This window comes from Parasteatoda tepidariorum, chromosome 2 (genome assembly GCF_982258835.1).
Source record: "Parasteatoda tepidariorum strain Cologne lab strain chromosome 2, Ptep-v5.0, whole genome shotgun sequence".
Lineage (NCBI taxonomy): Eukaryota > Metazoa > Arthropoda > Arachnida > Araneae > Theridiidae > Parasteatoda > Parasteatoda tepidariorum.
The window spans coordinates 67,583,878-67,609,140 of NC_141756.1; the positions used below are offsets into that span (position 1 = coordinate 67,583,878).

At 30.1% G+C, this 25,263-nt stretch overlaps 1 protein-coding gene across 1 annotated transcript; it reads right to left on the minus strand.

Moving 5' to 3' along the window:
• Positions 1-7,434: 7,434 nt before the first annotated feature.
• On the minus strand, positions 7,435-13,969 carry LOC147815827 (uncharacterized). Its single transcript, XM_087156604.1, has 4 exons — positions 13,471-13,969; positions 11,671-13,356; positions 10,586-11,571; positions 7,435-7,440 (listed from the first exon to the last, which is right to left on the minus strand). Exons 1-4 carry the CDS (start codon positions 13,967-13,969, stop codon positions 7,435-7,437), a joined length of 3,177 nt encoding a protein of 1,058 aa, XP_087012730.1.
• Positions 13,970-25,263: the final 11,294 nt, after the last annotated feature.

The window sequence follows — 25,263 nt, forward strand, 5'->3', positions numbered from 1 at the left end:
CTAAGATATTTTGGGAGATACCCCATAAGCTCAGGTAGATTTGGGTACCCTTTAGTTGGTAAAATGAGAACCAGTTTCATTCATGAAACAAGAGTATTTCAACTTATCTTCAATTATTATTTATAGCGAAAAGAAAACTCAATTATCATAGAAACTAATATACACAGAACATTGAAAAGACAGTGTCCCACTTAATCAAATATTTTCGTTAGCCGAATCGAATAACACATTACAGAATATTGATGTTCGAGTCAAATATATTTTTTTACAAAACTAATATTTCGGATATCTAATTGATTCATACAAAAACAATCTTAGAAGAGTCAGGCTGGCTCCTTCAGACTTTCTATGCATTCAGCAATATGTTTCTAGTGTTGATATGGAATGGTGCCTTGTTTTTCATATAATAATGATGTAAACGCCCGTAGAGTTCAGAATAATTCTTAATAATACCGAAATGCATTTTCATTAAACTTTGAAACATTTTGAACATCATTTTAATCCATGCATTTAAAACAAATCATATTTCAGTGAAAGTGGTCTCAATTTATCATAACCTTTGTGGAATAATTTCATATTTACATTCAGTGAAACATTTCAGTGAAATACTGCAATCCAAAAAGCAGTTTTAAAAACTTCAAAAAGAAATTTAATATTTAATTTTAGAATGGTATTAAAATTATCTTTTTTTGTCTCTAACATTTAAAGATGCAAGTAACCATTAAATAACAGCATTCTAAACTCAATTATTATCCCTCAATGTGGAATGAATGATATCTCGTCTTCATTTCAAGAGTACAAAACTGTACTTTTAGTTTATAATAGCACCAAGAATGCCTATTATATAGTCGAAATCCCATTTGATTAAATTTGAAATGCTTTTAAACTTCATCTTTAATTTATGCGCTTAAAACAAAACAACATTCAGTAAACGTGACTTCAAGATATAATTCCTTTAGCGGAATGATTTCCTTTCCAAATATTTTAAAGAAAGCCAGTAAACAATTCTAAAAGAATCTTAACGTATAATCTTTTAATGACATTAAATTCGTAGTCGTCTTATCTGTTTGACATTTAGAGAAGAAAGCAACTAGAAAGCAATAACAGCAGGCTATAAATAATATTTCCTAAAATTTTAATTATGTCCCGTCTTTCAGGTCGAAACTACAGAAATGTCCGAAGATCCAAGAATAAATTTTAGGAATAAGCATATTACAACAGAATGTATTTTAATTAATTTTAAATATTCTTATAAATGATCTTTAATTTATGTATTTAAAACGAAAAACGTAACTTTCAGTGAATGAGACCTAGTGATATATAATTCTCTTTGTCGAATAATTAATTTTATTTCCAAATATTTCAAAGAAAAACAGTAAACCAACAAAGCCAAACAAAAAGGAAAAAATATTTTTTTTATATATGGGTCATTCTCACGAAAACTGTCATTTTTCAGTTCATAAAATCCCAAAAAAGTAAAGTGAATAAAAAGCTCTGAAACTTTTCATATTAATAGAATATGGCATTATAAAGAAAGTATATATCCTATAAATTATACTTAATATTTAAATTAATTAATTTTTTAAATAATTAATTTATAATTAATTAATTTATAATAATTAATTAATTTAATAAATAAATTAACTAATTTATTAATTTTTTAATTTATTTTTCAAATTAATTAATAAGTAAATTAATTATTTTCACTATTTAAAAAGTGAGGGAATGACACTAATAGTGAGGGAATGATATTTTATTTTAATACATGTTTTTATCTAAGTTACATCTACCTAAAGTTTGAAAATGATAACATACTAAGTATATCTAATATTTATTATAATTTAGTCTTATATATTTAATAGTTTTTATAGGTTTGGGAAATAAAATTGGCTGGCACAATTTAGCAAAAAAAAATTAATAATATACTCATCTTGAATCATTCCCTCACTTCAGCGTCATTCCCTCACTTTATACACTAGTGAGGGAATGACGAATTCAATAAAATTTAAAAATAACAGTTATGCCTAATTAATTTCTGAAGTCAATCACATACAATTATATTCATACAAGATATTTCTTGTATGAATACTATATATTCATACAAGAAAGCAACATATATTTATCCACTTTCTCGATGAAGTTGTATTTTATTTTACTCTAAAAAATGACATGAGGGAATGACAAATGTAAAAAATTTTACCTGTTTTGACTCATTCAAATTTATTCCACAGCAAAGTTTCTTTAAGTTGAAGATGGAAACATACTGCAATTTTGTTCTATGATGCCAGTTGCTAACTTCTGAAGTTTTTATTAAAATATTTTTATTCTAAGAAGATTGCAGGTGATAAGAACATTGTTGTGAGGGAATGACGCGAAACACTGGGGACAAAGTTTAAAATAGTGCTGTGTTAATATTTTTATCAGAAATTAAATTTAAAATTGATTTTTTGAATTCTATATTTCAGTATTCTGAAATAAAAAACACGAATTTGTAAAAAAAAAAAATTTATTTCAGAAACAATTTTTTTCTTTTTTTAAATCAGCAGTGGAGACAAGTGAGGGAATGACATATTGGTATATTTTAATTACCTAAAATAGATAAAAAATAAAAATTGATAATTTTATTTTTATTCTTTTGTTAGCTTGCATTCTGAAGGACACTTTCCCTGAAATTTTTTTTTTCGTAATCTGTAAAACAAGCATAAAATATACTGGGGACATGAAAATGACTGTTTTTGTGAGAATGACCCATATATGGAATGATTTCTTGTCCTTCATGTCAAAATTGCAGAAATGTCTGAAAAGTTCAGGAATACTGATTAAAAACTAAGAATACCGAAAATATAAGTGAATACATTTTAATCAAACTTCAAAATCTTGTAAACATTATTTTATATCCATGCATTTAAAACAAGATATAATTTTGTTTGCGGAATAATTTCCTTTGAATACATTTAAAAGAAAACCAGTGACTCATTAAAACAATTCTAAAGAATTAAAAAAGAACCTTAATATTTAATCTTGGAATTGTATTAAACTCATCTTTTTGTTAATTTGGTATTTAAACATAAAAACAATAATGTGCTCAACCCAATATTTCCTTAACACTTCACAATATCTCATCTCATCTTTCACGCCAAAACGACAAGTTCTGAGAGCCCCCAGGAAACACCCAGGAATACCAATGATATAATCGAATGCATTTAAATTAAACTTTAAAACCTTTTAAACACCATCTTTAATTAACACATTTGAAACAAAAAGCGTATATTTCAGTAAATATGACCTCAAGATACTATTCTGTTGTAGGAAAAATTTCCTTTTTAACACTAGATTGCCTAGAAGAAAGTCATTTTGACTGCATTTAATTTCAATTGGAAAAACAATGATGTATATATTGACATAATGTCTCAGAATTTTGTGACTTTTTGTACAACATATAGTTTTTTTATTGTTAATATATATTAATAACTTGTTATATAACTGTAAATAATATAAAAAATATTAAAATTATTTTTAAACAAATTTCTTTACACGTGAATTAATCTTTCACAATCCAGTCCTTTTGACAGCTTTTGGGCAATATGCACTAGGTTTTATTCTTTCTAGTGCTAAACATTTCAAAGAATGTTTTTGTCTTTCTAGCATCTAAACATGAAAACAACCAGAAAAGAGGGAGGCGTTTTCTACACCTGTTTCGGTTTGAAGTAGTTCTCAAAATGAAATATAGATAGCAGCACAAAGTAACGTGATTATTAAATGCTTATTTTTATATTTTATGTATTATGTAGTTTAGTTCTCTATGTGTTTTCTTTCAACAAAGTTGTGTTATTAAAATCGGTATGGTAATTTTAAAGTGGTTATTTCTCCGAGAAGGAATCCTTTTTACATCACCCATAATATTAGGGGGAACGGAAAGTAATGTCGTTTTGGTACATTTGATATTTGTTATCTAGATTTTATTTTTAACCAGTGATGTATTCACTCTCGTTAGCAACAACCATTCAATGTCGAATCAAAAATGGATCGAAAGAATGAATAGATTCTTAAGACTAACGAATATTTAATGAACCGAAATGACATTACTTTCCGGTCCCCCTAATATTTCCTTAATATCTCTTGATATTTCGTCTTTCACGTCAAGTTTAAGAGAGCCTAGTATAGCACCCACGAATACTGATAGCAGAATCGAATAAATTTAAATTACACTTTAAAACCTTTTAAACATCATCTTGGATTAAAACCTTTTAAACATCATCTTTAAATCATGTTTTTAAAGCTAAATCGTATATTTCCGCGAATGTAACCTAAAGACGTAATTCCCTTTGCGGAATACTTTCCTTTCCAAACATTTCAAAGAAAACCAGTAACAAAAAAGCAGTTTAAGACAATTCGAAAGAAAACGTTAATATTTAATCTTAGAATGGCATTAAATTCGGGTTCTTTTCTCTCTTAACATTTAAACATGAAAGCTACCAGGAAGCAATCGTATGCTAAACCCAATAATATTTCCTTAATATTTCATGATGTCTCGTCTTTCAAGTCGAAACGACAGCAATGTCCGGGGAGTCTAGAATAATACCTTGGAATACCGATAATACAATCGAATACATTAATCTTTTATGAGAGTTCTCCTGTTGCGAGAAAGATTTCCCAGTGGATGTCGATGATCTCAACCAATAGATGTGAATATTTTGCTACCAAAGATTCTTCATAAGAGTTCATCTTTCAAACTAGATCTGTAATCAATAGAATAGCATTTTCATTTGACATTTTAATTATTGCGCGTAGGCGGATATACGATACATGTAATGGATTTGTGTGTAAGTAATATTAAATAAAATTGGATTAATGCAGTTTAATTTGAAATTTTGACTTTAGCTGAAATTACTTAATCAGAAGAAGGAATTTACCAGGAAAGGAATATTCTTTTATCCATAGAAGTTTTGCCAAGTGTAAATAAAGATATGATTAGACATAAAGCGTTTGATCACATAAAATACTATTTTCGCTTATCTATTTAGTTATCTATTTTGGCACTTGAAACACAACTATGATAGAGAATTTAGATAGTAATGAAAAATCTATGCATTTTTTTTATGAAACAGAAAAAATAAATTTGTTCTAAAATCCTCAAAATAAGATTCAGATGACCATTTTTGTTACTTAAACTCTTTATATATTTATTTTGACATATTATGTGCAAGAATAAGATATAATAGAGTCTTATACAGCATTAAGCTATGATTTACGAAGTAATTGATTATAAATTTGAAACTGAAATTTAAAAAAAAGCAGGGTCTAATGTGATGAAATTGAGCTATATTGTTTAAAATATTCAAATATCGCTGTATTTCATGTATTTGAGCTATCTTTTAAATACATTTTTAACAAAAATTTTAAAAAGTTTAAGATTGCAATTTTTTTTAAATATTAGTAAAAAATGCATACAAGTACTTACTAATCTTCATTTAAAAAACATACGTTTTTTTTTGTTTACATAACACGTAAAATCATCCATAATTGGTAACAGTAGCACCACATTTATTTATGTTTGAGAATTTCATGTAATTTATGTATCTTAATCAATAATATGCCTTTTTTGTTCAAACCACAGCGGGTTAAACCTCTAGTCATAATATAAAATCACTTACTTTGATGCGTGGACGAAGTTTGGAGATTAATAAATTAGGTTACTCCGAAGTTTGGAGATTAATAAATTAGGTAAAAATCGAAATCTAAAAGGAGAATGTGTGAAATAAAAAATGCATGAAAACTACTATATAAAAGCTGTGTGTCGTAGTGGTTCAAGAGACAGAGCTCTCACTTCTCAATGAGGTAACCCGGGTTCGAAACCCAGTCGTAGCTGGTCGATACGAATTCCGCAACCGGCTCGCACTGACCGAAGTGATGAAGTAAAATATCCTCAATGGTGGAGGGATCATGGTTAAGAGTGTCCTTGCTGTCTGAGTAACCATGGTAGATTTTCGTGGTTTTCCTTTCCATAACACATATGTTGATCAAAAAATCCTCCACGTGTGCAAGTTTCATCCAATACTTCATTGGATAGGGTTCAAAACTGAAAGGCTACGGAGTTGAACTTTGGTAGTCGTAAACTCAAAATTGGTCTGGCTGTTCACCGAAGGTTGTAAAGTAAAATAAAATATACAAAATCAAGGAAGCCATGGTGGCTCAGGGGATAAAGCGCTGGCCTACCAATGATGGGAAAAAAATAAATTTTTTCCACTTCTATATTTATTTAAAGTATGCTTTTTAAATAAGAGTTTTTGATAATTATTACCCTTTTAAGCGAAATTGCATTCAGGAAAATGGGCTTAAGTATCCTTTATTACAATACTAAGTTATCATTTAAAACACTCAACTGTGCTTAATAATCATCAGACTCGTGGCACTACAAGAAATTGTTTTTCACCTCATTTGAAGAAAAGAAAACAATTTTTTTCTTTGTTTGAGAAAATAATATATTTTTTTTTATAAAAAATGACGTTTCAGTCAGTGCACTAAATTGCTGTCAAGGGAAAAAACAATTTTTACATTCTTCTCCTTATCTTGAGTTACATACTTTCGTTTTACATTTCTTTCTTTCTCTCATTAAAAACAAGCAAAAACACTTTTAGAAAACTCATTAAGCTTCACTGTCACTGGTGTTCTTTAATTCGGTTGTAAAAGGCAAGAAAAAAAAACAGAATAAAAGTTGTTTTTTCTTCTATTTCCCCAGGTAAAATTGCAGACGCGATGATGGAATGGAAAAAGGAATTTTGCTTTTCTTTTCATTGTTTGCTCAAAATTTCAAAAAGGAAGCGTAATTAGTGCTTTATTTCTTTCCCAGGGCATTTCTCTCTGTAAACAAAACAGGGGCTTTGGAAATGTGTAAGAATTGCACAGAAACAAAGTTTAAGGAGCAAGTTATCTTTATAAGTTTGAGATTTATAGACAAATCTTATGACGCATTAAATCTGACCTGTTTGTAGAAACCTGGATAAAGGAAAGCGTATATGATGTGAAATAATTAAACACGAAAAATGAGGCGCTTTATTTTTTTTAATTTTTTATCTTTGTTTGAAATTTCATTTTATGGCGTGCTACATTTATTTCAGCGAGAAAATGAAAGACAAAAATAATGTGGGGAAAAAAACTCGCAAAAAATTTAATTAAAATATTCAATAAAAATTTTTTTTTTCCTTGTAAGCAGTTTCAAGTTGAGCATCATTAAAATTAAATGGTTCACGTTTTTGATTATTTATTTGTTAAAGGAGAACAATCAATTACATAGAGTGCCAGTATTTGGCAACTAGAAAACTAAATAAGTATCTGTGTTGAGCAATTATCTCTCTTGTAGAAGTTATTTTAGGTTTAAATGGTGCGCATAAGCTGGGAGTCAAATACTTATAACTAGAAAAACTTATTTAACAGTCATACCTAATGAAAGAGAAAAAAAATGGTTTGTAATCAATACAATATTCAATTAATTAATAAAGTTGCTTGAAGTTGAGCAAGTGTGTTTAAGTGCTAATTTTAAATGTGTTTACGTTAGAAAAAAAGGTTTAATTTCCAAAAAAAGGTAAATAAAAGTGAACCAATCGAATACTAATTGGCGTTCATAAACTATGTGCCTAACTCGCATTTTAACTGCTATTGAACTTCTAAATACTAAAATTGAAATTGTAGGGGAATAAAATAGGTGTATAACAATTCTAAGTTTAATTAAATTCATACACATCTCTGTTTACTTTTATGCTTTTTGTGCAAGCTTCTTATAATCACTTTTATTTTCTCCATAAAACGAAATTTCTCAAGTTATTTTTTCAATGACTTGACAGGTTATGAAATGTTACATATCCTTTTCATTAATATACCTCTTAAATTTTGTACCTGTAAGTATTTATCATAAAAAACCTAGGACATAATAGAAGCAAAATTATTTTAAATGTTCGGCATTAAGACTTATATGTTTGTAGATATTCTCCCAAAATAAATGACTTCCACAAGTTTAGCTACAACTGATTTTTAATAATGAATATTTCTCAAACCGAAACAACAAAAGAAAAGTACCGTAAATGTCAAATTTTAGGGGGGATAAGGAGCGATTTCTCCATCACCATCACTTGCTTTCATCTTTATTGTTCTCTTGGGACTGATTGTGCTGCGATGTACGCCGCAGTTAAAATCACTTTCTGCTTTAGGGGTTTAAATTATCTGACATACTATAACACGCAATAACTCTTATATTTAATAAGACAACGCTTTTATGTTACTTATGCGTGCATTTGGGTACTTTTTAATACAAGGCTGTGCAGTTATTCATGTTTTTCAACCCAACTTCCATGCTATTTTTAAAGAACTTCCTTTTATATTAAATAATTTTTGCTGTAATTAAACTTCCTATTTTGATAAGATATACCAATTCTTAGCTTTTTTTTAAATGAAAGAAAAATCTCTTTTACTGTTTTATGTAACTTTGGGATTTTATTTACAAATAATAAAGTTTATAATATGCATTTACTTTCATATCTTTAGATGTTGATAAGAGAAACATACGCTTGGAAATAAATCAAATAATGGAAATGGGAACATAAAAGTATATGTCAAATATGTTTCATACATTCAATAAGAATTATCAACATTGCATGCATATGCGCTTATTCAGCAAAAAACTCAAAATAAAGGCAATTAACTTATGATCGATTGTACTATATTGCACAAATAGGACCATTTTTTTTAGAAAATGCTTTGTTAAAAAATATATTTAGGATTGAGAAAAATCTACAAAAAGAATTTCATTTATAATTAATTGTACTTACTTAATATAATATATTGCACTTATAGGGCCATTTAATTCTAATAATGCTTTGTTAAATTATTTTTTTAGGATTGAGATTGATTTACAAAACGAAACTCATTCAGCCTTTTACCTATTTTACTTTTTAAGAATTATTTTAATTTTTAAAACTATTTTTTGGAGGGGAGAGGGGATTGAGATGTTTAAAATGTTGCATGCTGTAAAGAATTAGCGAGAAACCTGCCACGTAATAAAGTGAAATGTCGATACAATTAAATTAACGTATAAATAAGACAAAGATACAAAGACATTAAATGAAAATAACAGGTTTAATCTAGCATGCAAATATATATATATATATATATATAAAATATATATATATATATATATATATATATATATATATATATATATATATATATATATATATATATATATAAAATATATATATATATATATATATATATATATATATATATATATATATATATATATATATATATATATATATATATATATAAAATATATATATATATATATATATATATATATATATATATATATATATATATATATATATATATATATATATATATATATATATATATATATATATATAAAATATATATATATATATATATATATATATATATATATATATATATATATATATATATATATATATATATATATATATATATATATATATATATATATATATATATATATATATATATATATATATGAAATCAATATAAAAATCAAACGGTGATAGAAAAAACGGACTGTGGAATAGAGTTAAATATAATATAATAGGATCCGGCGGCTAAAATTTCACAGCCAAAACGATCGCCAGCAACCTGATGGCATAACGATACTATATGAGATGGCATGAAATAACACGAATACCAATTAAGTGGCATATGTTATTTCCATATCAGTGACCAAAACTCTAGGAACTTTTTAGATAGATGGATTTCCGATATCACTATAATATTTTTTTTGTTTGATTACTAATTGCTTTGAGGCATAGGGTACCAGAAGTTCGAACCAAAATGGTCTATTAAAGCGATAAAACATCAATATTTGGCTTTTTGGTAATGCGGATATATCTTCAGAAAGCAACCCTGCTTCTTTCTCTAGAATAGTGTTTTGTTACATTATTTTTTCCTGTGGAATGCTTATTTAAGAAGCCCTAACAATTTTTTTTTAGAAAATTTAGTTAATTTGAAAACTGTTAAAAATGAAATAAAAGAAACATTTGTGGACACTTCTCTCTATATAAAAGAGAAAGTCTGTCTGTATGGCTGTTCGTTCCCCTCGTTCTGTTCGATAAGTTATATTCTGTTCGTTCATAATTTGAAAACGGGAGCAACAATTTGGGTCGTATTTTTTACTGCAGTTGAGAACTTTTTATGAAGTAGTTCGTGAACGCTCGCCACTTTTAATTGGTGGCGTAAAGATTGCATGCAATTACGGAAATATAAAAACCCATTGCTACAAGTTAAACATCTCTTAATATTTTTTGAATGGTTTTACTGATTGGCATGGTATTTTTTTCCTACAAATTTCTCAAATATTTTTGGTTTATTTCGAGATATATTTCACGCCTTCATATCAAATTGTTCGCATATGTTGGGTTTTGTTGAGAGCAAATCAGACTGAAAGTCACGTAGAACAAACTGAAAACTTAACTTTTATTTACATCAAAAAGAATATAAAAGCCAGCACAGGAAGTTGCCAGCACAGGAAACTCAAACTATCTAACTAATCTCGAACTCAAACCTCAACATCCTCCCCACCCTGGTCGACCTCGAGGGGGATGACCAGAGCTACCGGACGGGTTATATTGTGACCATTAACTCTCAGCTCACAGGATCTTATTTTTCCATCTCGTCCTTCATGCAAGTTCACCACTCTAGCTTTCTTCCACATGTGACGTGGTCGGACATCTTCTTGTAGAAGTACAATATCGCCAATTCGAACGGTAATGATATTGTCCTGATTGCGCTTGACAACTATTAGGCGTTCCCACCAGCCTCCCCACCAAGCCGCTCGTGGGGCGATAAATTTCCAAGCTATGCCATTTTGGGCATAATATTGCTGAGTTTTAGCTGATGACAGAACTTGCCATAATAGAATCAAGTCCTTATTTGCTGCATGAAAAGTGGTAGCATTGTCGATATAGATTGTGTGTGGGAGTCCTCTGCGGTCAACAAAACGTTGTAGTGCCAAAAGAAATTTGTCTGTGGTAAGATCCGACACAAGTTCGATGTGTAATGCACGTGTTGTTGCACAAGTAAATAGTGTTATGTAGGCTGTGTCTCTTGATTTCAAACATTGAATATTCACTGGTCCAGCAAAATCAATTCCTGTGGTAGTAAATGGAGCAGAAGGTACAACTCTTTCAGGAGGTAAAGGAGCCTCGATTTGTTTTCCGTATTTCGCTTTGGACAGCTTGCAAGGTAGGCATTTGTGAATAACTTGCTTTACAGCTTGACGTCCTCTTAAAATCCAGAAGGTTGAACGTAACTCGGACAGGATTATACGCACACCTAAGTGGTGGAGTCGTATGTGTGTATGCTGGATCAAAAGGTGGACAAAATAGTGTTTACCATCGAGCAATAAAGGGTGTCGAGTGTCAGAAGAAATGTTTGAAAATTGCAGCCTTCCCCCTAGGCGCAAATAGTTATCTTCAAGAAAGGGTTTGAAACAGGAAATTTTGGATTTTTTCGGCAGGGGACGTTCAGCTTTTAAGGCATTTATTTCAGCTGAGAAACATTGATTCTGTACAGTTTGTATCCAATAGTTTTTAGCTTTCTCTATTTCATTACAATTCAGTTCATGAGTTATGCGTTGCTGAGTCTTACAGTTGTATACAAAACGTAGTATCCAGGCAGTCACACGAAGAAGTTTCGTATAAGAACTATAACGAGATATATCTATGATGGGTTCTGTAGTTGCAACGTAGGAGGATTGAAATTTGGTTTTTCGTGATTCAGCTTCAACTAAAGGTTGTGTACGTGTAGACAAAACTTTGATAGGCCAAGTTTCTGGATCATGTTTTAGCCATTTCGGACCGTGCCACCAAGATTCTAAAATCGATAACTGTGATGGAAAGGTACCACGAGTAAGATGATCCGCAGGGTTATCTGTACCGGGACAGTGGCGCCATTGTGCTGAAGTAGTGTTTTGAAGAATTTCTGTTGTTCTGTTGCAGACAAATGTTTTCCACTGGTTGGGATTTCCCTTTATCCAACTTAAAGCTACAGTAGAATCGCTCCATAGTATGGCAGTGTGGGAATTCATGTTCGTTTCCCTGCAAAAGTATCGGAGTAGGCGAGCTCCTAGTAGTGCAGCTAACAATTCAAGTCTCGGAAGGGTGACCCTTTTGATTGGGGCTAGTTTATTTCGACTGCAAATGAGATGGATCTCAGTAGAAATATCATCAGCGTGACGAGCGTACAAGCAAGCACCATATGCACGTTCCGAAGCGTCGCAAAACACATGTATGGTAACGTCGGAATTTTCGGAAAAGCCAATCCATCTTGGGATGCATATTTCATTCAGATAGTGTAATTCATTTATCCACTTGTGCCACTGCTGTGCTACAGATGGAGGTAATAGTTCATCCCACTGAATACCACTAAGCCATGTATCTTGAAACAATATCTTCACAACTACTGTAACTGGAGCAAACAAGCCTAGAGGATCGTAAAACTTTGACATCAACTTCAGTAGTAAGCGTTTTGTTACTGGTTCTTTACATGCTTGAACAATTTTTCTCTGCACATCAGTTTGAAAAACATCACTGTTAGTATCCCATTTAACACCCAAGACTTGCGTGATATCCTTAAACGAGACGTTTTCTTGTTTCCACATATCTTTCAAAATCTTAGAATTTGTAGTCCATTTATCTAATGGTAGGCTAATAAGTAATGTAAGTTGCTGCAGTTCTTGGTAAAGAATCAGAGCTTCAGTATCCGTAGACGTTCCCGTAACAAAATCATCCATATAGGTGTTATTCTCAATGTGTCTAGTTGCTGTAGGATATGCTTGTTTGTGTTTTGTAGCTAATTCACGAAGAGAAGCTGCTAATAAAAATGGACTAGAGACGAGTCCAAATGGAAGACGTGTGAATCGATAGGTTACAATTTTATCTTCAGTGCGGAGTCTCCCATCAGGAGTATATGTAGTATTGTACCAAATAAATCGTGTTGCATCTCTGTCTTCTTCTGCTAGAATCAGCTGCAGAAATGCTTGTCGCCCATCACTAGTGATTGCTATTTTAGAAAGTCTAAATCTCAACAGTGTGGCTAAGATATCGGGAAGAAGATTTGGTCCTACTTCAAGAGCGTCGTTCAAAGATGGGTGACCTGGAGAATGTGAAGATGCATCAAAAACTATACGCCACTTAGTTTCTCCATTTGTGATTTTCTTTACAGCGTGATGGGGCAAGTAATATAAACGTTCTTCATTATGTGTTTCTGAGACAATTTCAACGTGTTTTTTATCAATGTAATCTTGCATGCGCTCAATATATTTTACTTTGAATTCTGAATTTGCATGCATTTTCCTTGTTAAAGATTTAAATCGTTGAATTGCGACTTCATAATTGTTCGACGAAAGTTGAACTTCTGGTTTCCAAGGCAATTTTACAACTCTTCTACCATCGATGATTTCAAAAGATTGATGAAAGTTCGTTAAGAGTTCAGAGTTGTGAGGACTTATTTTTTCTTGTGTTGGTTGTATGCCAATGCTCTCTAAGTTCCAGAAATTTCGTACCACATTATCTAATTCCTGAGTTGAAGTATCCACATCAACATTATGAACCGTTGAAATGAAGGAAACTGCTGCGTGTGATCGAGTTCCACTAAGTACCCAACCAAAACTTGATGGGGCCAAGGCCAGAGAATCCGACAACCTGACTGGAGCTTCAGAATTCATAACAATCCAGTAGTAATCTGCACCGATTAAAATCTCAATTGGTAAGTTCGATAATGAATCATCTGGATCAGCAAGTTTCATTCGCTTGTTTTTAGCAAAGAGTGAAACATCCGTTGATGAAGGTAGGTGTGATGCATATTTGTTGGAGCTTTCAAATGCAGTAACATTAACTTTAGATTTGTCCCAGATACTTGATAACTGAAATTTGACTTGTCTTCGCATGTAGCCAACATTAGCTGGGGATTCAAAGGCTTGAATGTCCAAATGTCTGGTTGAAATTACTGGAAGTTTTAAAGTATCCACAAGATTGAAGAAACGAAACTAGATTGACTTCCACCATCCAATAGACAACGTGTCAGCTTTGTAATGCCAGTGGGCCCGGTTATGAAAACTCGTGCAGTTTGCAAATGAACGAAACTGGAAGACGATACATCAATTTTGTTTGTAGATGTAGCCACAGGCTGCTCATTGGTTAGAGGTTTGCATATTGATGTATGGTGTTTTCTCTTGCATTTGGAACAGACAAATTTTTCTCTACGAGGGCAATTTTTTTTGTTATGTCCTCGGTTAGTGCACAAAAAACATCTATTACTAGTCTTCAATTTCTGTATGCGCGCGTCTATGTCCGTTACAACATTGCACTGTTGAGGCCAATGTCCGACAGTTTCACAGAAAGGACAAAAGGGTGACATTATTTTACTTTTGGTAACTGATTTAGAATTCACGCTAAAATTTTCTAAGGAGGATTTAATAGGATAGTCTGGAGCAAGTGAACCTTTAATATTACTTGCAGTAATTGATCCCTCGACCTCTTCTGATAAAAATTTCATTATTTTTGAAATATCGCTTTCACCAAAATTTTCACGTTTGGCATGTACAATCCAGTTACGACAGATTTCATGAGGAAAAGCACGAAGTATTTTAGGAGCCAAAATTCTTCCGTATGATTGAGTTTTTTCTCCTAAAGCATCTAAAGCCTGTATTCTTCGATTACAATCAATATATAACTCATTTATTGCTGCTGGAGAGTGATTTTTGACAGGTTTTAGGTTTTCTAAATAATCGAGATGAGCCTGTATTATTTTATCTTTATCGCCATATTTCGATTTCAAAATATTCTTTGTTGTTGCATATGTTTCTGCAGTTATATTAATTCCATCAACTATTCGTTTTGCTTCTCCATCTAAATATCCCCGCAAAAAAACATGCTTGTCAATTAGCGATAAACTTTCGTTTTTGTCGATACAGTTTTCAAAACGCTCCCAAAAACTATGGAATTCTTCAATTTCGCCGTAAAACGTATTTATTTTTATTGTAGGCAACTTTACTGTAACATTTGAAGGCGAAGCTGAAAAATTATTTATATTGGCAGCTGTTGGCGATGTTTCAGAAATTGAATTCGTGTTCCGATTTGCTGTTCTTTTGAAATTAAATAACGCCAAATGAGCATTTTCTGTGTATATTTCGCATTCTATTATGTCTTCCTGATATTCGTCATCATTTAAAAAATTATGTATTTCATCGTCTGCCAAGGTTAATTCTTTTATTTTATCTTGTAAACGCTCAATGTTGTATTCTTTTTGTGTACTAGCAGTTTGTGTACTAGCAGCATCGTTCAATTTCGTCGTTAGTTTCGTAATGGCGGTACGTAGCGTTGTTCGTTTGCGTTTAAATATTACAAGTTTTTCACTACCGGTAGTCATTCCAATTCAGATTTTTGACGAAAGTAATTATAACAATATCAGTATGACTTACCGAGTTATTTCGGCACCAAATGTTGGGTTTTGTTGAGAGCAAATCAGACTGAAAGTCACGTAGAACAAACTGAAAACTTAACTTTTATTTACATCAAAAAGAATATAAAAACAATAAGATGTTGCCAGCACAGGAAACTCAAACTATCTAACTAATCTCGAACTCAAACCTCAACAGCATATAATATTGAAAATATGTATTTTTTTGTGTCAACAAAACCCAACATTTGGTGCCGAAATAACTCGGTAAGTCATACTGATATTGTTATAATTACTTGCGCTGATATGGAAATTGTCGCAAGCTTCATCTTGAGGAAAATTAAAAACCTATTTGAAACTAGTAAAACTCACAGTTTGAGTGATGAGGTAAAAATGTGTGCTAGAAACAAATCTGTAGGCTAGCATAAATTTTTACATAGAGTAGAAATACTGTATTTAACTGTTACAGCATAAGAGTGCTTTTTCTTTCTCACTTTTCAGTAAAGGGAGAAAAAAGGAATACAATAACAAAATTTTTTTAGCTGCACTTAAAAAAGTTAAATATAATTGATAAATAAAATTTCATTTTAATCAAGAATCAAACAAGTTATAAAAATGTAAAGACTGGTTTTAACTTTTTTGTGCAAATACTCATTTACTTGGTTATGCTGTCTTTCAACAAACAAAATTTTAATTTTCGTTAAAATTATTTATTTAAAGTTTTATATCTGTGCGTTCTTTTCTCTTTAAAAAAATTGCAATAGTGAAAGTTCATTCCGTTTGGGTAAAGAAAACACCCTTACAAATAAAATTCGTTGACTCACAAAGAACATTTTAAATAACAACGAACTGATAATTAATAATAGCAAATAAGCGTGTAGGTTGCTTTTAAAGGAGATAATTTGTTTAGGTAACTTTCACAATCTCAATTGAGAGAATTGAGTGAAGTAATTTTTTTTAAATGTTAGCATATGTTCAGCAAATCTTTTTTCTTAATATCAAATTTACAATTAAGCTCATTTTTTATCAACTCTGAAACAAAAGGCCCAAAAAGCCGAAGATCTGAAAAGGCAAACATTGTAATGTGAAAAAGATTAAAACCACTCTTATTAGCGAAATATGAATTTTTACTTATACATTGCAATGATTTTTAACTGTACGAGAAAATCAAAATTCTATTTATTTAAAAACGTGGACCAGCTGGTTGTCGGATTTATATCTATAAGCAAAAATCTATCTGTATGGAATTTTGATAATAACTCGAGAACGGTAGCACCGATTTGGATCGTTTTTATTACTACAACTTCCAAATTTACACTGGGTAGTTTGTGAACATTCGCCTCTTTTAGGCTCCCGGTTGTTCGAACTCAATATCGAAAATGCAAAACTTCATCGTTGAAACTCATTGTTACAGATTAAAATTTCCTTAATATCTTTTGAACAGTTTCAAAAGAACGGCGTTTTTGTTAGATTGCTAATATTTGCTTGGAACATTTTGCGATATTTTCCATTGCTGTACGTTGATCCTGCATGTTTCTTCGCTCGCTATATTGAGAAAAAGTATTTTTTATTCTTTCAATAAGTGTTGTCATAGAAACAACATTGACACAGAATGTTTATTTTTTAATTTAAGAGATGCAGAAACAGACAGAATCTAGAAAAAAAAAATACGCAGCAGCTCAGAACTCTTTGAACTTAAATATAAACTGAAAAGTTTCCTTAAATTTGAAATAAGTGAAACCATGTGCTGAAAAAATATACAGGTAATATAAGTTACTTAAAAAATTACTTAGATTTCCTAAAAGCATTTTCTGTTCAATCATGTCAAAGAGTAAAAACAATTTTTATGCAAACATTTTGTTAATTGTTTGTCCATGAAACATTTCAAACAATTACAATTCCTAATTTTTCTGCAATTTTTTTTCCATTTACGGATGATTAATATGGATACACAATACGGTTACAATGCAGCATAATTCAGAACTATGCATGCACAATACGAATACATGCATAATTCGTGAATACACTTATCTATTTATATAAGTTGCTTTATATTAACATGGACATTTTGATTCAACCAAGGATCGATAACTTTTTAACCAAGCGGTTTGCATTTTTTCTACCATTTTGTCTAAATTTCAAGTTTAAATAAAAATTAAATTAAAAGAGTCATGCCATAACATAAAAAACTTCGATTAGAGGTTACAGTTCTGTGTAAAAAAGAATGATTTTAGTTAGATAAATGGAATCCCTTGAAGACAGATCAACTCGATTAATATAGTTAATAGCCAACGTCACGTTAACTTGCGGCAACAAGAGTCGACATCTATGCCGCTTGAACGATTGTAGAATGACATCGTTTATCATGGCGAGCACAGTATAATTAGAAATCTTGCCCCAGGTAATTATAATCATAAATATATTTCAAAATGTGAAAGGTCTACCAAATAATATTCAGCTCTAAGTTATGATGTTAGCATAGAATATGAAAATGAAAAATCAATCTGTCCAGTTGGAATTTTAATAGTATATGTATCCACTGCTCAGCGTTGAGATTTAAGTATGAAAGCAAAAGTATTTGTAGTCAAAATAGTAAAATAGAGGTTTTTCATTATCGGGTCAGCATATACTTTCTAAATAATTATTAAACATATCCGCAGTTAGCAACAATGCTTTCCAGATGGTACCACTTGACACAAATTAAAAGAATTGGTCTTGCCACTTGCATACTAAACGTGAAAATACAAGACGCAGCAAGCTGAGAACCACTAATGGTAAAGTAGAGGATTTTCATTATCTGGTCAACATCCACTTTCTTAAGAATTTATTAAGCATATACGTAGGTAGCAACAATGCTTTCCAGATGGTACCACTGGGCACAAATTAAAAGAATCGGTCTTGCCACTTGCAAACTAAACTTGAAAATACAAGAAGCAGCAAGCTGAGAACCACTAATGGTAAAATAGAGGATTTTCATTATCTGGTCAACATCCACTTTCTAAAGAATTTATTAAACATATCCACAGTTAGCAACAATGCTTTCCAGATGGTATCACTTGGCACAAATTAAAAGAATTGGTCTTGCCACTTGCAAACTAAACTTGAAAATACAAGAAGCAGCAAGCTGAGAACACAATGCTTTCCAGATGGTACCACTTGGCACAAATTAAAAGAATCGGTCTTGCCACTTGCAAACTAAACTTGAAAATACAAGAAGCAGCAAGCTCAGAACCACTAATGGTAAAGTAGAGGATTTTCATTATCTGGTCAACATCCACTTTCTAAAGAATTAATTAAACATATCCACAGTTAGCAACAATGCTTTCCAGATGGTACCACTTGGCACAAATTAAAAGAATTGGTCTTGCCACTTGCAAACTAAACTTGAAAATACAAGAAGCAGTAAGCTGAGAACACAATGCTTTCCAGATGATACCACTTTGCACAAATTAAAAGAATCGGTCTTGCCACTTGCAAACTGAACTTGAAAATACAAGAAGCGGTAGACTGAAAACCACTTAGACTGATAATGACTTATCGAACGTATAGTTTTTGTTTTTGTAAATAATGTATAACGGGTTACCTTATTATATTCAATATGATGCCTTTTTTATTTCAATAGCAATCAGTCATTTAATTTGAGAAATTAAAATTTTAAATATGAATCAACATTTAAAAAAAAAGTTTTTTCTTCTTGGTTTTTAATTTTGAAGATTTTTCATTATTTGTTTTCTTTAATATATTTCCTGCCATTTCATGCATTCTCAACAAATGTGAAAATTCCTCGTAAGTAAAATACTGTGACTAAAAAAAAGAAATGTTTTCAAATATTGCATTAAGAATTACATAGCAATACTTCATCTAAAAATTGCATTATTTCTAGCTGTCTAAAATATAAAAATATAGATAGAAAACTAGGATAAAAATATAGAAAACTAGAGAACTAGAATTCTTGAATATAAAAATCTAGAATCAAGAAATCTAAAGGATCATCATCTAAATAAAACAAATAATGAAATTAAAAAAAAAACATTTTGAAATTTTTTTCCTTAATATTTTCTATGCGTTCTCAACAAATGCTGAAATTCCATCATTTGAAAGTAATATGCGACACAGTAAACTTTTAAATAATATATTAAGGATCATATAAAAATCTTTCATCCAAATCTTGCATTTCTTCTAGTATTCTTAGAAGAAAAATCTAGAAATCTGAAATCTAGAATCTAGCAATCTAGAATTTAGAAATCTAAGAAATCGTCTTGCAAAGAAAAAAAAAAAAATTAAGAATTTTCATTATTTGTTTTCTTTAATATATTTCATGCATTCTCAGCAAATGCAAAAATCCCATTTTTTAAAAGTGATATGTGCACAATATAAACTTTTAACTTTTAAATAATATATTAAGGATCATATAGAAATCTTTCATCCAAATCTTGCATTTCTTCTAGTATTCTTAGAAGAAAAATCTAGAAATCTGAAATCTAGAATCTAGCAATCTAGAATTTAGAAATCTAAGAAATCGTCTTGCAAAGAAAAAAAAAAAAATTAAGAATTTTCATTATTTGTTTTCTTTAATATATTTCATGCATTCTCAGCAAATGCAAAAATCCCATTTTTTAAAAGTGATATGTGCACAATATAAACTTTTAACTTTTAAATAATATATTAAGGATCATATAGAAATCTTTCATCCAAATCTTGCATTTTTTCTAGTATTCTTAAAAAAAAAAGAAAAAAAAAATCTAGAAATCTAAAATCTAGTAATCCAGAATTTCGAAATCTAAAAAATCGTCATGCAAAGAAGACAAATAATAACAAAAAGTTTAAAAAAATGAAAATTTTTCATTATTTGTTTTCTTTAATATATTTTATGCATTCTCAGCAAATGCTAAAACCCCATCATTTGCAAGTGAAATATGACACAAAAAACCTTTCAAATAATACATTAAGAATCATATAGCAATCCTTCATCCAAAAATTGCATCGTTTCTAGGTTTCTTCTGGTTCTATATGGGGGCGGATACTTAAAACGATCGATCATAGCTTCATTCCTGAAGAAAGAGGAGGATGGAAGAAATATATTCTAACATCCACCCTCATGACCCCTCTTCCCCACCCGGAAGTAGAATTCGCGCATGCTTATCACTCTACATAGATAATACAAAAGGACTTGTTTTCGTCGCCTATACAATTTTTATTTCCTTTTTTTAAAGAACAAATGTTTCTTTACAAGATTTATCAAATTATTCTCTGAGACATAGTTTAAAGAATAGAAAAAAAAACTTTTAAAAAATATTTCTCTCTCATATTTTGAGTTTTAAAAATAACTTTCAAACTACAGATATATTTAAAATTTAATTTCAGACACATTTGACATTTTATTGAAAAATGCATGTTTCTATAAAAATAAAAATTGTTCAAGTAAATTGTTTAAGCGAACTGAATAGGACGCAAGAATTATTGACACAAGAGTCAGATATCAGTAGGCAGCGCTTAAACTCAGTGAAAAAAAAAACTTTCAATTAAATGTAAACAGGGTATATTGTGTTGTTAAAAAATAGGAAACATGAAATTAGATACTGGTGTTTCAGAACCCGTATTTGTTTTGGTAAGGCAAACCCTTTTAAAATAGATTTGCTGAAGCTAAAATTAAATTTAAATATTAAAATTTCCAACTTCATATTTTTTCAGCAAATTTATCATCATTCTTTCAACTGACTAGGATTTTGAATTAACTAATTAATTATTAAATTGAAACTAAATACAAAGGAAAAAACAAAAGAGAGATAATGAAAATATATGCAAACTTCTTGCAGAACACATGTGAAAGTTAGTTTTAACTGCACAGTGCACATGTGTGCTACAAGTGTGACATTTTACTTTGTTGGCGAAATTCCCTTTCTAACTGCTATAATTTTAACAAGTTTGTTTCACAATCATTTGAATGAAAATAAAAAGCAAACAAATAGTGTGACATTCTTTCTAGACTAATATTATGAATGAATCACTGCAATTCTGAATTTCCAAGCAATCAAATTCAATTTATCTTTAAAAGTAAGTTTTTTTATTATCATACAATAGACCAAACTCAGCGTAAAAAAATCATTTATTTCATACTAAAAAAGAGAGTCATTAGGGAGTATACCAATAATGCTAAAATTAACCTTTTTCGATGTACCTTTTCTCAGTATCTAAATAAGGTATTCCTTCAGTTTATTTTTTTTACGGAATATGTATACACAGTGATAACTGTTAATAGATATCTTTGGCAGAATTTCTAAAAAAGTTATTAACTGAAAGCTTTTAATTTTTTTAAAAAGTTTAATCATTTTTGAGCAAAATCTCAAAAAGCATACCCGTTAAGGCAAAAATATTATCACAGAATACAAATGATATAATTTTAAATATCGGCGACAATTTTAAAGCACAAGTAGCTTCCCTAAAAAGATACACCGAAAAAGGTCAGTACTAGCATTATTGATATTGCCCTACCGACTCCCCTTAAAATAACGCAATTAAGAGGAGCTAAAAACGGAGCTCTGTCAAAACAAAAGGGAGTGAAAATGGAAAATTGGCCACAAGAGTATCTTATTGTTGTAGGAAACTGTATTATCTGGAGAATATTATCACAAAATTAAAAAAAAGAAGCAGAAGAAATAAAAAACCAGCATTTTGTCTTAAAGAAGAATATCTTAGAAAATAAACAAAGGAAGAAACTTATAAGTGGGTGAAATACCATTTGTTTCTTCCAATTTAAGGTTGAAAAAGATTTTAATTAAGCGCATAATATGAGGCTTTCTAACATTTTTTTCTAATTAGTTGTTTTATTCTGAAATAGAACTCTGCACTACCGCTACTGTTTGCATTTTGTAAGTTTGAATTTACGAGATCTCCATTTCTTAAATTTTATCAAAATCGTAGATGTTAAAATTTTATAAATATTGCTACTCTCTACAAGACAGAAATTTCTGACACAAAACGCGATCATCTGATCTATTTGAAATTAACTAAGAAAGGGTACCAATGCTTTCAAAATTAATTTCTTAAGTACTTTGATTATATTTTATCAATTTTTAAAAGTCCGTAAATGATATTTTCGGCAAATCTTTTTGAAAATATTAAAATTTAGAAATTTATATGTATTTCTTTATTCCAAGTTCTTTTTATTTAGCGTAGCAGTTTTTTAATATTTTGTTGTTGTTGTTGACGTATGCCATTTAGGGAAGAGTGCGATTGTTCTTGTTTTCCAGTGGCGCCATCTATGGCCAAGAATTGGACTTCTGCCACACCATACGTCACACCCGTTTATAGGGTGGACCCATTCCTACATCCATTCATCCTTCCACAGATCGTAATTTTGACCTGAATCAGAGAACGATCGATCTCCAAATCAGATTCCCCAGAGGTATTGATTTGTTATGGAAACATGGAGGACTTTGAGACTCGACAGATTTAACGTGCATCAGTCACCATTTACTACACGGGGAGCCTTCGGCTGGCAGGGATCAAAAACACGACCTCTTGGACATGAGTCCAGTGCCCCCCCCCCCCCCCAACCAGGATATCTCGACTTTTTTAATATTTTTTTTCACTCAATAAGCAATTGTCCACAAAGAATGATCTAAAAATTAGAATTATTAGAAAATTAGAAGAAGATCTGAAAATTAAAATTAATATGATAATCGTTCTAATGTAAATAGCTTTCTAAAGCTAGAATCTAGTTTTTTATCAACAAAAATTGATGAAACAAAAATGTGACGTTCAAAGAAATTGTAGTTATTTTTGTGCTTAAATACAATAAAATTGGAAAACAACAATGAAAATGAGAAAAAAGTAAAGGGATCACAAATAAAAACATGAAAAAAACAGCCAGCTGTATTTGAATAATAAAAAAATAGATTCGTCCCTACAGAAACACAGGAAAAGGATGGACGCAAAAGTAGGACATAGTCACATAATGAAAATTAAAAGAGATTTACAAACATTTGAAAAATAAGGAATAATTCAAAATTCATGAAATAATTAATACTGTTGTTTTGAACATGGAAAAAATGTTTGAAGTTCGAATCAACAGTTAAATAATGCATGTTTTTAAATAGTTTAATTAAACCTTATTTTATCCATATTATCTTTTAATCATTCTCCTCTGTTAACACTTTTAGTTACGTGGTAATCAAAGTGTAAAGTATTACACTTTGATTACCACGTTTTTAATAGCAAAATATTCATAATACTTTCTGAAATAAATCTCATAACATACAGCATACACTCGTAGATAATTTCATAACCAGTTAACCTTTTATTCCAAATTAATACTCAAATAAAAATAGAATATTTTTGTTATAGAAAAGCAACTAAACTCTCAGTTTCGATTAATTACAAAAATAATTACTTTTCCATACCCTAATTAATATATATCGCTCTTCTATGCATGATTGGACAATGTTTACACCTGGATAATTGTTATAATTTATTTACCCCAGGTAGTTGCGTCGCAGTGATAGTCGAATTTCTAAATTTATCTCATGGAATACAGAGAACATTATAATAGTTTTATTTCTGGTGAAACTCTATATCTTATGACATGAAATTATTTAGGAAATATCTAAATTCTTAAAAATATTTTTTGAAAATATCCAACAGGATATATTAGAATTAAATAATATACTTTTAATTAAATCGAAAACGAAATACTAATCTTTAGTCGATAAAAAGTTTAAATCAAAAATGTTAGATTAACAATCAAATTTGTTTTAAAAAATAAGGAAGTAATATACCCATTGTGATATGTTTCATCTACCATTTTTACGTCGTATTTTGATGTATAGAAACTTTGTTTTCCGATTACAACCTATAATTGTAGCTGCTAGTGAGAAATTCAAAAAATATATCGTAGTAATAAGGTTTTCTATCATTGAAAGTTATTGAAAAATTGATATGTAATCATCAGTTGTTTTACTTTGATTTATAAATTTACTGCTTGTACTACCATCTGTTGAAATTTGTACGAACTAAAAACAGAATATCTAGAAGGAAATATTTGCGCCCTCTCACATGAATTTTCCGACAGAATTATTTCCTTTTTTTTTAAAACAATTTTAAATTTTTTTAATCCTCAACGTTAATTGCCGCAGTCTGAATGCTGCAATTCAAGTTCTCTCAGGCGTGTTCCAGTTCCTTCAGTCATACATCCAATTCTTTTAGCTATACATTTTATGGTAATTTTAAAGTTTTTTTAAAGTTTTTTTTGTTTTCCTCTTTTTTAAACAAGGGTAAAAAATTTAAAACAAATATAATAGAAATGATTTATACAATACTGAAATATTTCGATTACAATGTTACATCACAGATGCCTATTTATAGCTTCTATGCACTAGTAATTTTACATGCTTATGCAATGTAAAATTACAGAATGATTATAAGAAGCCTTAACAACGTATAGTACTCCTGATAACCATACTGTTCAGCATATTGAAATTAAATTTCGCATAAAGGTGTTGTAAGGTATATATTATATAGTAGTTTCAAAAATTATTATCGAGATGATTTAGTTACTTAATTATAAAATGTGCAATTTTCGATGACAACATCTACATCTTCTCATTGGAACGTGATCAAACAGTGCAAAATGTCGTCGAAACGTTATTTTTAACAGGAATAGTGTCGACGGTAGACATAAATAGACATAATTTTTACTTCCCATTGACGTCAGAACAGGAATCTGGATTAAATTTTTTTTTTAAATTTTGAAATGCTCTTTCCTTTATATATATGCCTAAAACC